The sequence below is a fragment of the Myotis yumanensis genome, unplaced genomic scaffold (assembly GCF_028538775.1).
Source record: "Myotis yumanensis isolate MYYU_CA2020_CCGP unplaced genomic scaffold, mMyoYum1.0.hap1 SCAF_1, whole genome shotgun sequence".
Classification (NCBI taxonomy): Eukaryota; Metazoa; Chordata; class Mammalia; order Chiroptera; family Vespertilionidae; genus Myotis; species Myotis yumanensis.
Genome location: NW_027223752.1, coordinates 98,549,383 through 98,565,592, shown reverse-complemented (window position 1 = coordinate 98,565,592; position 16,210 = coordinate 98,549,383). Strand labels below are relative to the sequence as shown.

Genomic DNA, 16,210 nt, shown 5'->3' with positions numbered 1-16,210 from the left:
TTGGCTCAAATTGTGGTTGTCTAATGTTTTGGTGATTTCAGCATCAAAGTTTCAAACTCAGACTGACCAGTAATAAGTTTCATATTTGGCACTCAGATTACTGAAGACTGGTACAAATGGTTGTCTCCAGATAAGGAAATGGCTAAAAAACACATTAAGAGGTACTCAATATCATTAACCACCAGGGAGATGCAAATCAAACCACTGTGGGTATCACCTCAACCCACTAGGATAACTATTATAGAAAAAATAAAATAAAAACAATAACAAATACTGGAGAGAATGTGGAGCCATTGGAATCCTCCTACATTGCTGCTAGGAACCAGTTTGACAGTTGCTCAAGTTAAACAGTTGCCACGTGACCCAGTAACTCTGAGGTATATATACCGAAGAGAATCAAAACATATGTTCATAGCAGCATCATTCATAAATAGGTGGAAATAACCCAAAGATCTATCACCTATGAATAAACTGTGGTATGTCCATGCAATGGAACATTATTGAGCCATAAAAATGAATGAAGTACTGATACATACTACAACATGGGTGAAACTTGAAAGCATTATGCCTAGTTAAAGAAGCCAGACACAAAACACCACATATTATATGATTCTATCTAATGAAATGCCTAGAATAGGCAAATCCAGAGACAGGAAGTAGATTAGTGGTTTCCAGAGAATGGAGGGAGGAGGGAATTGGGAGTGACTACTTATGGATATAGGACTTCTTTGGGGGGTGGGGTGGGGGTGGGGGAACTGATTGGTATATTCTGGAATTGGATAGTGATAACAGTTACATAATCTTGTGAACACACACAAAAACAATTAATTCTATACTTTAAAATTTTATATAATATAAAATTTCACTGTATGTATTATACTACAATTAAAAATATTAATAACTTTAAAAAACAGAAGTAAAATACTGATACATGCTACAAAATGGATGAACCTTAAAAATATTATGCTAATATTATGTAAAGTAAAAGAAGCCAGGACAGCTAAGGGCAATGGGGTTTCTTGTTGGAGTGATGAAAATGCTCTCAAATCGACTCTGGTATTGGCTGCAAAACTGTGAATATTACCAAAGGCCATTGAACTATATACTTTAAATGGGTGAATTCTATAGTATGCAAATTATATCTCAATGAATCTATCTTAAGAAAAGAAAGAGAACCAGGCCAGGTGACATGAACAAAACCAACTTACATGATGAATTCATTGGGCTGGCAGACAGTTGTAGCCACTCCTCCCAAAACAATCCAGGGGTTTAACACTGTTTGTCCACCCGTTACAGATGTTCCTGCCTCCTCTGCTGCATCTTTAAAACCCTGTATAATTAGGGGCATCACTTTATCCCTTTCCTAGGGTTTAAAAAGACACAAAGTAAAAGTCACATAATTCAGTTCAAAACCAAGAAAAGAGTCTACACTTGTAGTTATAAAGAGGATCATAAAACCCTAATGGATGTCCTTAAAGTTCACAGACTGTACAGGGAATAAGAAAGGCAGATGGAATAGTTTACACTAGCCATTTTATCAAGAGCTGGAAGATAGTCCAGGTTACAATGTGAATGAAGCCCGGACAACAGAGAAATAAAAACTGGAATGTGATTGGGTGCACAGGGCTACCCGAAATCTAAGCCAACTCTTTAAATGGTCCTTAGGAACTCCAAGACTCATTTAATGTGCACCCACCACTCTCCCCCAGAGGGCTGTGTGCAAACAATGGCTCAAATGCACATTTGTGCTGGCAGAAAAGGGCCTACTGAAAACTCTCTTTTCTAAGAGGCAGGACAAACTTCTTTTGGGGACGAAAACAAGTACCCTTCAAAAATAATCTAAGAGAGAATTCATCTCTGGGTCAGAGAATAGGTACAGGTAGCAAGGCTATAGATACTGCCAGGTAAGCACGGGAATACACGTGACACATCAGCCCCATCACTGTCTTACATCAATGCCCAACCAGCAACCAAAAGGCCTGGCCCCTGGGGGGCCGCATGCCCTGGGTCTGTAAAGCTAGTCCAGTCCACAGGCCTGGCATGAAGGTGCTATTACTGTGGCCTAGATTTTAAAACAAACCTAAATGTCTTGGCTTTAGTCTACCCAGAAGAAAGGGAAGCAGGTGGTGGAAATGAAAATATGAATAGGCCAGACTACTTTAATTCACTAATAACTGCCAAAAAGTGGAGAAAAGGATGAAATATGAAAGCCATGCAGCCTGGGCTCCTCACTTTACAGATGGGAAAAGAAGGGCTGACCAGCCAAGTGAAGTGACCAAGACAACAGACAGTAAGCAGCTGGCCCATCTCCTACTTACCCTATCGGTCATTTTATTACTGATTCCAAGGAGCATCAGCATATTGTCACATTCTGTGACCCCCATTGCGTAGAGGTCACTGAGTACATTGGCACATGCTATCCTGCCCTGGAAGAAAGCAGAAACATGAAAAAGGGCAAGAGGAGGACAGGGACTTCCCATGTGTTGAAACAAAGGGAGCCTAAGCCTACGGAATACCTCCCAAGAGAACCCAGGTACTTTCCAGGAATAGCAGCTACTGGGATGGGGTCCTGTTTCTGTGATTTGCAGACTGGGTACCTATCCTTAATCACAGAACCACTAAGCCATTCACTTTTTCCAAGTTATTCCCGTCCCCACCTTTCTTTCTCAGGCAATTCCCATTCTAAACACTGGGAGAAGCCTACAGTTTATTTAGATGGAAAACGGGGAGGGGGAAGATGTCAGGGGGAGCAAGGTTGGAGGGATAGTCTGGGAGGAAGAGCTGTTGAGTGAAAACACGTGTCTGAAAGCAAACTTGGAAACAGTCACTTACTCTAAACAGATTCTGAAAAAAAAAAAAAAAAAAGTGAACTTTACTGATTATAGAAGATGATTTCTATACACTTGGACGGAGAAATTTTTGTACCTTCTTTTAACCGAGGCAACAAGTGGTTTACAACTTGGGTGCCAAGTGCTAGTTAGGGCTACAGTGGGTTCTCTCGGATGCTTTTAGGAGATGCTGGAAAAGGGATGAATTCTGGTTCTAGCTACTTTTGCCACCTGGTCAGGTGGGATACCTGGGGTGTGGCATACCTCAGCCTCTCAGGAATACTGCTTTAGAGGAGAGAACAGATGGATGTGTGGAGGGAAAACAGGTTTCTATTAACCTGTGTGCCTGTCACTGGCACCCCGCCCCCACTCCCATTTAGCTGCCTCATGGCCCAAGTCTCTCTGTGTGCAGTTTGATCCCAGTGCCCTTGGCACACAGGAACTTGGATCCAGCAGTTCAGACAAATCTTCTACACAGTGAGTATATAACACAATTGGGGTGAGAATGCCTAGAATCAGAATAAATGGTCAAGAAGTTAAATTGTGATGAGCTCTATTCTGGACGGAAACATCTAGGATTAGACCTATACAGGGTATGGCAACATCTCTGGCCTGAAACACAGGAATGAGGGGTTTACAATATCAAAGAAAGAAAAAAAATTACAAACATGCCAGTCAACAGACCGTTAGTAGACAGCAGGTGCTCTTGCACAAAAGAAGCAGAGGGATTTCTGCCTAATTGCTCATGTGCAATACCAAAGGTGAGCAGGAAATAGATCAAATGGTTGCAGTTGCAGGAGTCAGATCAGTGGTGGGATGAGAACAATTTGAATATAAAAAAATAAGCAAGCGCGCGCGCACGCGCGCGCACACACACACACACACACACACACACACATCCAGCCACAACCCAAAACCAATTGAACAGCAGTTCGAGATGTAAAAACATATTAAGTCAAACTTACCATCATGTAAGGGTCATCGACGATAGGATAAATGTAATCTGTGGTTTGCACCAAGGAAAGACCACCATGCCTCAAAGGAATGACACAAGTATCCATCCCAATGCCTGCAAAGATGGAAGTCATCATAATCCACAAGTCAACAGGAAACGCCATTTCATCTTATGCCATCAGTGTTCTGAATAGGAGCGTTTTGTATGAGATACTTACGGAACACTGCATGCTGCCAATACAGCAATGTGTTTCCTATCAAGAAGGATAACTGAAATAAATGTGAAACGTAACTAGCTAAAGATAGAAGAGTAAAATTTGTTAGTCATGAAGACTCACATTCAATATGCTATAATTTTAGCCCTTAATGGTGCCTTGAACAGAATCTTTCCTTTGTATTACTATATCATGTGACTGGCACCATATAGAATTTCTTTAAAGATGAGAATAGCAGAAATGGAACTTGGGTTGTTTTATCTATAGTTGATTTGAGTTTATCTTTAGGCATTATTGTTTTCCCAACAGACAATCTGTAAAATATTTTACACACATAAAACGGTATTATTACTTCCACATTTTAGTCAAACATGAAAACAATTAGAAAAAAAGAAGACAAAGCCAGAACAGGAATTCATCATTTCCAACCAAGCAAGTACATAAACACTGCGGTACCTAAAAGCATTTTTAAAGAGGAATCCTTACATATGTCATTTCTACTAATTTATAATATGAAGGGGGGAAATGTGCTAAAAAGCCTGTCAGAAGTATTTCAATTTATTAAAATTGTTGCTAAACTTTTAGAATAAAATATAGACAACGGATAGGCTGAGATATAATTCTCTTATCCTGAAATTTGTTTAAAAACCATCTCCTGTAACTTCTATTTCTTTGTAATCCAGGCATTTTACAAATTCAATTTGGCCTTCCCACCAAGTAGGTTGAATGGAGTACTTTCCTACACCTCTCAAAAGGATACCGCCTGCTCTGACTTCACCTGTGCATCAACCAAAGGCAGAGAAAAAGGCACGATGAAGTACAAAAGGAAGCAAGAGGATGACACCCTCTCAACTCAGAATTCCAAAGGAAACAAGAATAAATCACACAGAATCTAATGAAACCAGGACTTGTGTACCATTCATATTTTGCATAAGTAAAATGCTGAAGCACAACTAGTTTAGCACCACCACAGCAATATACCTAACAGAACCCAGGATAGAGGGGCACCTTTTTCCCCCCAGGTCTTAGTCCATTATTACTAATGCAAAAATAAAATCAAGTTCATTAAAAAGTCACGAACACTGTGAAGACAGGCTGATTTTCCCCCTACTACACCAGATAGCAAACTCTTGGTGGAAGATTGTTAGGAAATAGTTTAGTTTTAGAATGGTAAGTCTCACAAATATAAGACAATAGAACCCAATTTACCAGTAATTGGTTTTCATGTGTATTAGACAAGGATGTGTGCAATGACTCATTTAAACCGTGTATATGTGCAGACTCTCAGAAATTTCATTTAACAACTGTTCTTTAGCATTTAAGTGAAATAGAGCAAGAACCACATTTAACATACTGATTCTCCCTAAACTGATCATTCTAACTGGTTATTCCAAGTGTATTACTATTTATTTTGGAAATTAGTATAGTTTTTTTAAGTTCTTATATAAACTATAGGACTACAGAGAGAGACACTAAAAAACAGTTGCTGAGCCCTAGCCTGTTTGGCTCAGTGGATAGAGTGTCGGCCTGGACTGAAGGGTCCCAGGTTTGATTCCGCTCAAGGGCATGTGCTCAGGTTGGGGGCTCGATCCCCAGTAGGGGATGTGCAGGAGGCAGCTGATCAATGATTCTCTCTTATCATTGATGTTTCAATCTCTCTCTCCCTCTCCCTTCCTCTCTGAACTCAATAAAAATATATTAAAAAAACAAAAAAACCCCACAGAAAAAATATAATCTATTCAAAGCATTACATAATTTACATTATTTAAAAAAAGTCACTGAATGTTAGCTTTGTTTTTAATTTCAGTTATCTTACATTTGTATTACATGTATTTGATTTCTAAGGTTTTAAATTTCTACTTAAAACTAGCATCAGAGCATTTTAACTGATGACTCTTGAGCATTTTCCGAGGGCTGAATAGAAGCTCACATTATCTGCATTTCTTCTTTCATAAGCTACTAACTACATGTGGTCATGGTGCATGTGAAATGTGTTTATTCCAAATAGAGATGCATAGTAAGTGTAAAATACTTATCAGATTTTACACACTTAGTACCAAATACCCCAAATCTCATGTTTTATATTAATTGTTGAAGTATTTTATATGATTAAATGAAATATATCAAAATGAATTTCACTTAATTCTGTTTTTTTTAAATGTGACTACTAGGAAATTTAAAATTACACATATAGTTTACATGTTTCTTTTGGACAGTATTGGCCCATAGTAACTGGTTTACAAATCACCTATCAAATTTCAAGGAAGAAAGAAAGTGTGAGCCTGAGATGGGCCATGGGCCTGAAAGAACTAGATAGAATATCAAGGTGAAAGAGAGAGAGACAACTCAGGTTGAGGGCAAGTGGGAACAAAGGGAAATTCTCAAATACCAATCTGAGCAGTGTATGTTCAATTATCAGTGGGGAACGGGGAATTCTAGTTTTTCAGCAAGACTGAAAACATCCATCAAGAAAACCCAAATCATCATATCATCACCAGGAATGAATACTTGACAGCTCTTAAGTACCAGACAATAGATGTTCCAGGTTCTCAGATACACTTATTTTAACATTTCTTTAGTTAGAATACATCCAATATGCATACATTTAACAACAGTTATGGTTTGTCCTTCAATTAATAGCATCTTAGAATTTAGGAAATATGACCGCTTTTAGGAAAAAATTTAAAAACAGATAAGCACATTTGTGTGGATGAATTTATAGACAAACATTCATACATGAATTTATAAACAAAAATACATATATATATATATATATATATATCTACACTAATAAAAGACAAAAATGCTAATTGACCATACCTTTGCTATGCCCACCAGCCAATCAGAGCAACTATATGCAAATTAACCCAACAAAGATGGAGGTTAATTTGCATATACCGGCTGGGAGCAAAGACTGAAGACAACGTGGAAGTGAAGCGCTGCAGAAGGGAGCAAAGTAGAGGTGGTGGAGACAGGAACAGAGCCAAGGCGGCAGAGGTGGGAGGGAAACCAGCCGGGCGGCGGGGCGGGAGGGAAGCCTGCCTCAGCGGGTTTCGCTCCCTTCTCTGCTTCGCTCCAGCCGCAGGAAGTTCTATTCTTGCAGGAATCTTCCTGCAATGGGCCTCTAGTGTGTGTATATATGTGTGTGTGTGTGTGTGTATGTGTGTGTATATATATATATATATATATATATATATATATATATAAAATACTTGGTGCATGAACATACAAGTTCTGGTACAGTAATTTATTATCCCATTGTATAAATCAGAAAACTGAGGCATCAGGAGGATTAAAAACGTGCACAGTAACATTAGTGACTAGTAAGTGACTGTGTCAGGATATAAATCTAGATCTGATTCCAAAGGAAAGTTATGCCATCAAGATATACCACTCTGTACTCAATTTTAATACTATGCTTCCTTTAGCATCTATTTGCTTGTAACCTGGGGTCCATAGCTACACCTACCAAATGCCATAAGGGCAAATTTTGTGGATGTGCATTTTTCTGGGAAAGGGACAGCTTTCATTTACTTCTCAAAATCCCTATGTGACCAAAGCCCATTGCTTTTGTGTTCTTTTCCCTGCCTCTTTCCTTGCTGGTGACATCTGTCCCCTTTTGCCACTGCTGAGGATTATAGGTGGTGCAGCTCCTCTGCCCACTTTGAACACGTTGTTTGGACTTAGAAACCAGATGACAGAGAGTAGAGGAATGGGAAGATGTGGATTCCAGATCTGGACCCTGGCCAAGCATCATGAGGCTGCTGAAAGGAGCAAATGATCCTACCCCTACCCATTATCTAAACACTTAACGGTGCACGGCATGTCCAAGTGCTCAATAAGGTCAACAGGGGGAAGTTATAAAAAGAAACTATTACTTTATCCACAGGTTTTTAATTGCATTGTTTTTGCCCCATTCAGCAACTTATTTTTCTTGACAAAGTTATTTAAGAGTTTTTTCAGTATACAGATGTTACTCAACTTATGATGGTGCTACATCCCAATAAACCTATTAAAACTTGAAAATATCCTGTCAAAAATGCCGAACATCATAGCTTAGCCTAGCCTACCTTAAACATGCTTAGAACATACACAATAAATACACTGTAGAGTATCAGTTGTGTCCCCGTGTGATATCCTGGCTGACCGTGACTGTGGCTCACTGCCTAGCATCAAGAGAGAGCATCATACTGCATATCGCTAGGCTGGTTTTGAAAAGATTGGAATTCAAAATTCCAAGTACAGTTTCTACTTGAATGTGTACTGCTTTTGTACTATCATAAAGTAAAAAAGTCATGAAATGAACCATCATAAATCAGGAACTATTTTTTTTTTTTAAATATATTTTATTGATTTTTTACAGAGAGGAAGGGAGAGGGATAGAGAGTTAGAAACATCGATGAGAGAGAAACATCGACCAGCTGCCTCCTGCACATCTCCCACTGGGGATGTGCCCGCAACCCAGGTACATGCCCTTGACCGGAATCGAACCTGGGACCTTTCAGTCCGCAGGCCGACGCTCTATCCACTGAGCCAAACCGGTTTTGGCAATCAGGAACTATTTGTATTCTTATTTCTTGTCAAGTAAGCTATTATCCAATCCAATTCATTCATGTGGTATTTCTACCCACTCAGACATCAGCTAGATGAGGATGTTTCAAATTGAGCTCCTGGGAGTCCTGAGGTCCCTAGAGTTTGGGCTGTGAGCTTTCCTCTCTCCTAATCAAAGTAACTCTGCTTTTATCTACTTTGTATATTAGGGAAGAAAGGAGTACCCTCCGTTGAAACCAATGTTGTACTCACAATATGATAATGGGTGAAAATAGTGAAATAAAAACCTTATGTAAGGCCCTGGCTGGTTCTGCTCAATGGAACCCGGACTGGAAGGTTCCGGGTGCGGTTTCAGTCAAGGACACATGCCCTGGTTATGGGCTCAAACCCCGGGGGAGGGGGACGGGGGCGTGCACAGGGCAGCCAAATGATGGTTCTCTCTTGTTATTGATGTTTCTATCTCTCTCCCTCTCCCTTCCTCTCTGAAATCAATAAAAATATATCTAACACACACACACACACACACACACACACACACACACAAAAGACCTTATGTAAGAAAGCTGATCAGCCCTGGCCGTTGTGGCTCAGTTGATTGGATGGCCACAGTTTGATTCCGGGTGAGGGCACCTGCCTGGGTTGCATGCTTGATCCTCAGTAGAGGGCGTGCAAGAGACAGCTGGTTGATGGGCTGCTCTCATATCAATATTTCTCTCTCCTCCCTCTCAAAATCAATAAAAATATTTAAAATGCAGGAAGAACACTGTGCAAATATCTCTCCTCAAGACTTCATTTTACTTGGCCTCTCAGCAGCTTTAAAAAATAAAATAAAAAAGAAAGCTGACCAAGCCCTAGCCCAGCCGTGGGCAAACTACGGCCCGCAGGCCGGATCCAGCCCGTTTGAAATGAATAAAACTAAAAAAAAAAAAAAAAAAAGACCATACCCTTTTATGTAATGATGTTTACTTTGAATTTATATTAGTTCACACAAACACTCCATCCATGCTTTTGTTCCGGCCCTCTGGTCCAGTTTAAGAACCCATTGTGGCCCTCGAGTCAAAAAGTTCGCCCACCCCTGCCCTAGCCGGTGTTTGTCAGTGGTTAGAGCAGCAGACTTCGGAGGGAAGGGTCTCAGGTTTGATTCCAGTCAAGGGCAAGTACCTGGATTGTGATTGCCCCAGGGCAAGTGCCGGAGGCAACCCACCGATATGCCTCTTTCTCACATCATGCTTCTCTTTCACTCTCTGAAAACCAATGGAAAAAATATCCTCAGGGGAGGATTAACCAAAAAATAAAATAAATAAAAGAAAGCTGATCGAGTCACACACTCGAATTACAAAACATCCAGATTCCTAGAATATATGCCAAACATTTAAAGGGCAAAGTGATCACAGTCTTGCATCATGTACTGACAAACCACACAACAAAAGCTAACAAACAATATCCCATAACTCAGAATTTCTTTCTGAGACCTGTTTGGGAAAAGGCAAACCACTGATGACATTGGGAATTCAGTAAGGAAAACAACATAGCTCTCAATTCCAGATGACATCTGGGGTCAAGTACAGATTCGGGCCTGTCTTCTCCCCTTCTGTGTCTGGGACAGCTCTCTTCTCCCTCCTGCCTGCAGGAACTTTTCAAGCAATGCATATTGAGGGGAAATACCCCAATTCCCCACCCCACCCCGACCCCAACCCAGTCAAAACTCTCAATTTACAATGACACTTAAGCACCTCCTTTCCTAAGGCAATGAAGAAAATGCAAGCATTTTAAGGGAAAGTGGGAAATTTTAGGATAAAGGCATAAAGGAGTTCTGCTTAGTCCTCAGCTAACCAGAAAAATCAATTTAATAAAAAATGCTTTTACTGTAATATGTCTCAATCATGCACTTAATAGTTTATAAATGGTTAAGGCACATTTCTTGATGATTTTCGAGTACTTCCTCCTCCAAATAAATTATAATAATGTAAGTTACCATTGCTTCATCCTTTGAATCTTTTTTTTCTGTTTTAAATATATTTTTATTTTTCAGGGAGGAAGAGAGAAAGATAGAAACATCGATAAGAGAGAATCATTGATTGGCTGCCTCCTGCATGTCCTACTAGGGATCAAACCCGCAACCTGGGCATGTGCCCATGTACGGAGTCAAACCCGGGACCCTTCAGTCTGCAGGCTGATGCTCTAGCCACTGAGCCAAACCAGCTTTCTTAGAATTTTTTTTTTAAAGGCAACATGGAAGGAGAGCCGTCTGGTTTTTTTACTCTGACTATACTGCAGCCAAGATGCTTTACTCAGAGAAATATCAGAGAAACAATGGTTCACATACCAAGCCTTGGCATAACTGCTCCCAGAAACTGCTCATCTTCTTGGAAGTGGTTTTCTTGTAAGGATTCCAGCAATTTCTGCAGGACATCTTGGGGCACTTTGCAGCCAGTGCCCTTCAGTTCAGTAAATCTTGTTAATCGGAAGCTCTTGTCCAATTCATAACTTTCCGGGTTAAAAGACTCCCGTGTAGACATGGTTCTTGGGCGTACACACCTCACAGCTGGGCTCCTCTCTTCCCTCTCTTAGTCCACTGGTTTCTTCACAGATACACCTGAGTATCATCAAAACACAAAGACACCATTAAAAGGTTTCTCACTAGTATCTGCCAAGAATCAAGTGAATACATGAAAGTGAAAAGTAAATGTGAAAAGGACTGAAATCAGTAAGACCACTGGGAAATGATGATCAGAGGCTATAACAGTTCAGTCACAGTGAGGCATAAACCAATTTTTTTTAAAGTGACTATACCATCACAAGCATCTAGATATATATAAAAGCCTAATATGCAAAGTGTCCCCTCGGGAGTTCGATCGCTTGCTATGATGTGCGCTGACCACCAGGGGGTGGCGTGGAATGAACAGAGGTCCTGGCTGGCTGACGGCAGCTGCTAGGGACCTACCTGTGCAAATTTCATGCACTAGGCCTCTAGTCTTCTACATAAGATCTAAGGTTTGTGGCTCTGAGGGGCAGCAAGACCCCCTCTGAAGAAGGAACTACGGGCCAGCTGGTTAACATGACACAGTGCCATCTTGAAAAGTCACAAATGCTTCTAGTGGGAAGCATTATGAGAAAACATCTAGTCACTTCATCTGTCAACCCAGAAGCACTGTGATTTAGAAATTAGATGTTCTGCTAAAGTGACTTTTCTGGAAAACTTTTCTGATATCTTTGCTATATCACATAGGAAAATAAAGCACCTACTAAGTACTTTGCAGGAAAAGGACACTGATGAAAAGGCAGTTGATGAAATTCTTCATGATGCTAAATTCAACTTTAGAAAACTGAGCCAGAAGAATACAACACAATGCAAAACTAATAGGTAGTCTCACTAAAGAACACAACTTGAAAACTGGAATGGCTGTTTAACACAGCAAGGTTAAAGAGTGGCGTAAAGTTTCAATGCAGTGCTAGTTCCTAGAAAGCAAACATCTGCTCAACACACTTGTACACACACATCATTGACAAAATATGCTACTGCATACTGTCACTGCAGAACTAAAATGATAACTTATGCTGTACTAAATCACTAGTACCTGGTACCACTGCAAGTTTCTGGAACAAGCACTTCCGAGTTTGAAACCTTTGGGGCTACACCAAGAGCTCACATGTGTTCTCAGAGTTTACAAACCTCCAGACTGATATTTTATTGGGCATAGAATTACAGACACCCAAAGTTACAGGGTCAGTTTCCCTTATAAAATGTATGATCAAGAACATAATTCCCATTTATAGAGTTTTCAACCCCCTGGGAAGGACATCACATTTAAATAAATCTCACAAAGCCCGAGTTTGGGCAGTAATCCAAACCGTCTTTACAAAAACATATTTGGGGTGAGCAAGAATTGTGGTCTGAAAGCTACAACCGTGCAAATTTCCAAGAAAACAACCTGTCCAAAAGGAGGAGGGCAGGAGAGCAAAAAGCAAGTGGCCAAGATGGAATTTTGAAGCCATTTGAGAGTTAGAAAAGTCCATCAGCACGTTGACTTGAAAGAGTCTGGAACAAAAACAAGTCCTTTCCTCTAAAAATGCTTCGCATTTAACACAGCCACACGCCTACCAAGAACAACAAAAAAAAAAACAACTCACGAGGCATCCAGTTATTTTCCTACTCTAATCCCTATTCAAAGAAAAAAAAAACAGGCGGGGAGAGGAATTTGGAATTTTGGGGACTAAAGTTCCTTTAAAACATAATTTATACCTTGCAAGATTTTTAAAGTGAAAAAAGTCTAAGACATCAGAAGTCCCTAAGGCACTCAGGAGTTTTAAAGTTCCAAATGGCACTAGAGACACCAATCACAGTCAATCAGAACCTTAAAGAGACACATTCTTGTATTTTGGGGAAGGGCATGGGGAAGGCGGGCTGCTTGGGAAAATAAGCAATAAGTGGAGGCTAGGGGGAGAGGGAATGTGCATATGTGCAAAATAAGAGTCAACTCCAACCCCAGAGCCGCCTGTTTACACCTTTAAAACAATAACATGAAAAAAAAAATAACATGAATATTTAAAGTGAGGTTAACTCTTTCCTTCCCGGGCCACGTTTACATTTCTTTGAACCAGATGGCGAGGCGGGCAGCACGGCTGAGGGACCACAGCCAGTGCGGGGAGAGGGTGCAGCCCCTGCTCGATACCCACCTACCTCCGAGCCCCTAAGCCCAGGACACCAACAATGGAGGGGACGCGGCGACGTGGGCGCACCGACCAGGCGCTCGCCGTGAAACACACATGGAAGCCGCCGGGGCACGGAACCCCGGGACACCTGGACTCTCAGGCTGTTGCTTTGAAAGGCCAACCGGGCCCGGGCTCTTTGTGCGGCGCGGCGGGCTGGCCGCGGCCGGGGGAGGCAGCGCGGTGTCGCTGGCGGGGCCATGCCCGCACGCCCGTCCTCCGACCGCGGCGACGGCGGGAAGCGCGCGCGGCCCACTGGCCACGGCGGGGCGAGCGCGGTGGGACCCCTGCCAGCTGGCCGGCCCGCGCCCGGCCGGGGCGCCCAGGTTCAGTCGGCGGCCGCAGGCCGGAGGGCGCACGCGGGGGGGCGGGGAGGCGCCGCGCCAGGGGACCGGCCTAGGTTCTCCCGCCGCGCGCGCGGGCCGCCGCCGCCGCACAAAAATGTCGGCGGGCGAAAAAATTAACCCCTGCGTCGCCGCCGCCGCCCTCCCCCTCCACTCCTCCCCCGCCCTCTTTCCCTCCCTCCTTCCCCGGCCCCGCGCGGCGGCTGCGGCGGCGGCGCGGGCGGTGCTTCATTTTTAAAGCGGCCCCACCAAGCCCTGGCTCGGCCCCTCTGCAGGCAGCGCTCGCGCGCGCCGCCGTGCACGGCTCCCGACAGCCCGGGCGGCCCGGAGGGGGATCCGCACGGCCGCCCGGGGCCTGCGGACCAATATTCCCCTTTAAGCCTGGTGTCGCGCCCCCCCTCCCCGAGCCGGGCACTTACCGGTTCGCTTTGCGCCCTCCGCCTCCTCCCGAAAACGGGCCGCCGCCGCTCCCACAATGCACCGGGCGCGCCGAGCTCCCTTAAGCGTCGCCTGAATAAAAATGCCGCTCCCGGCGGCGGCGCGGAGGGCGGGAGAGTCCGGGCCGCCCTGGGCGCCGCGAAGGCTCGGCCCGGCTCCGCGGGCCCCTTCGGGGAACGGGGCCGCCGCGCTCGGCCGTGCGCCGCCCCAAGGGGCCTTTAAGGGCCGTCTACCTCCCTTTAAGAGGCGGCGGGCCGCGGCCGGAGCGGCTCCGTGGCTGCGTGCGGCCCGGGAAGGGGGCGGGGGCGCGGTGCAGGCCGGAGCGCGGCAATGATTGGTCTCGGGGGAGGGGTGGGGGGTTGCAGAGGCGAGGAGCGGTGGCATCCGTTGCATGATGCAAAGAGGATGGGTTTAAAAAGTTGCGAGTTGCATTGGCAGCAGCCTTTGGCGCCCAGGCCACCGGCTTTCCTCGACCCGCAGAAAGGGCTCGGAATGTTTTCCAAATCCTGGCGGGGCTCCGCCGCGCCGCGCGGCGCGGGACGCTGGGTCTGCTCCCCGCGCGCGCGCGGCGCGTGGCGCCGGCAGACAATGACCGTGGCGACCATTTGAAAAAGAGTGGGAGCAGAGGAAAAGGCGCCTCTGCCAGGGCGAAGGGCTTACAATCACCAACGGCGTGTGGATGACCAGCGACTTCGTCGGCTCTCCTATTGTTCAGCCTGGCTCGGGCGTTAGTATGAGCCGTAGTGAATATGTAAGCGTCCTGCAAAGTTTCTTGAACTTTTCAGGCGGTGGGCGGAAATCCGAGCGTAAGGTTCCCCAGTCATATTGTTTACTCGGCACGCATCCGAGTAGACATGGCAGGCTAATACTGTATGTGTTTGAATTGACAGCGATAGGAGAGCTGCAGCCTGTGAAGTTAACTTGTCCAGGTTTTCGACTTTCTACCGCATTGCTGACAAAAACCAAGCACAGTGGTTTCAGACTATATAGTGTAGGGCTTCCCTTAAAACCAAGGAGTGTGGAGGACCAGACTTCCAGAGTAGTTGCTTCAGCATTTTCCGAATGTATTTTGGGGCAGGAATGTTTAGGGTAACAGGAAGATGCTGATAGGTGCTTAGGTTGCCAGTCAGGTTTGTAGGCTATGCAGATGCCCTTTTCATTCTTTATTTTTATTTTTTTTTCTTTATTGATTAAGGTATTACAGATGGATGCCCTTTTCATTCTTAAAATTGCTTTGACAATTACCCAGGATTCCCATCGAGGTGAGGATGCAGAAGTGATGCGGGTGTCAACATAAGAAACAGGCTCCTCTTTTTTGTGTCCTTTCTCTGGGTTCTTTGATGTGATTTGTAGGACTTGTGTATGAACGGCATAACCCTGTGGTTGACAAACCTGGATCACCCGTGAAGTCTCAGATATACACAATCCCCAGGCACCGCTCCAGAATCAGGGCAGGAGAATACAGGTATCTTTCTTTCCTGGTCCCCTCCCTTTTAAAATTGATTGTGTGAGGTATTGTGGGGTTTTAGTTTGGTTTGGTTTTTAGCAAAAAAATAAATAAATAAAATGCACAACCAAAAAATAAATGTCACACTAGAAAAACGGGAATCTGGGATTAGGGAAGGTGATGGCGACAGAGGTGATTAGGGCTCTGTGTGAAGATGCATGTGTCATGCTGAGGAGTTCGGTTTTTAGGCCGCAGTCAGCAGATTTTGTCAGATTTGTATTTTACAAGTTTAGTTTATAAAAAGCCTGTGTCACATCTGGGAGGATGCCCTCTCCCGGAGGGAAAAATGGGGCCACATCCCTAATCAGGAGGTAATGGTACTTAAGTCAAGCATGGAGTCCCGGGTATTTGAACTGAAGCAGCAGGAATGCAGAAAAGGGTGGGGATTTGAAGGGATTTCATGTGTAGTTGGAGGATGGAGCATAAGATGACCCTTAGATTTCTATTTTTCGAAGACTGGGTGGTTATTGATGCTACTAATTGAAACAGGAACTGTTGGAAGGCAAACAAGTATTGGGGTGAGTTCAGCTTTGGAAATGTTGTTTCAGGTGTCTGCCAGATAGTCTACCAGTGGTCGGCAAACTGCGGCTCTTTGGCCCCTTGAATGTGGCTCTTCCACAAAATACCAACTTCTGCGCATGGGCCACGAAGTTTCAATCGCAC

The 16,210-nt window shown here is 43.8% G+C and overlaps 1 protein-coding gene across 4 annotated transcripts in view; it reads right to left on the bottom strand.

The window, feature by feature from the left end:
• SEPHS1 (selenophosphate synthetase 1) overlaps positions 1-14,272 on the bottom strand; it is a 29,926-nt gene extending 15,654 nt beyond the window's left edge. Inside the window, exons 1-5 of one of the 4 annotated variants that reach the window (XM_070428338.1) lie at positions 14,022-14,272; positions 10,875-11,144; positions 3,794-3,897; positions 2,319-2,426; positions 1,209-1,363 (exon numbers count right to left, since the gene is read on the bottom strand). In XM_070428338.1, the coding sequence (XP_070284439.1) occupies positions 1,209-1,363; positions 2,319-2,426; positions 3,794-3,897; positions 10,875-11,067 (560 nt within the window). In that variant the 5' untranslated portion in view covers positions 11,068-11,144; positions 14,022-14,272. Of the gene's footprint in view, positions 1-1,208; positions 1,364-2,318; positions 2,427-3,793; positions 3,898-10,874; positions 11,145-12,480; positions 12,576-13,225; positions 13,491-14,021 lie in introns of those variants that run through there. The other 3 variants (XM_070428341.1, XM_070428333.1, XM_070428346.1) reach the window with 3 other exon arrangements.
• Positions 14,273-16,210: the final 1,938 nt, after the last annotated feature.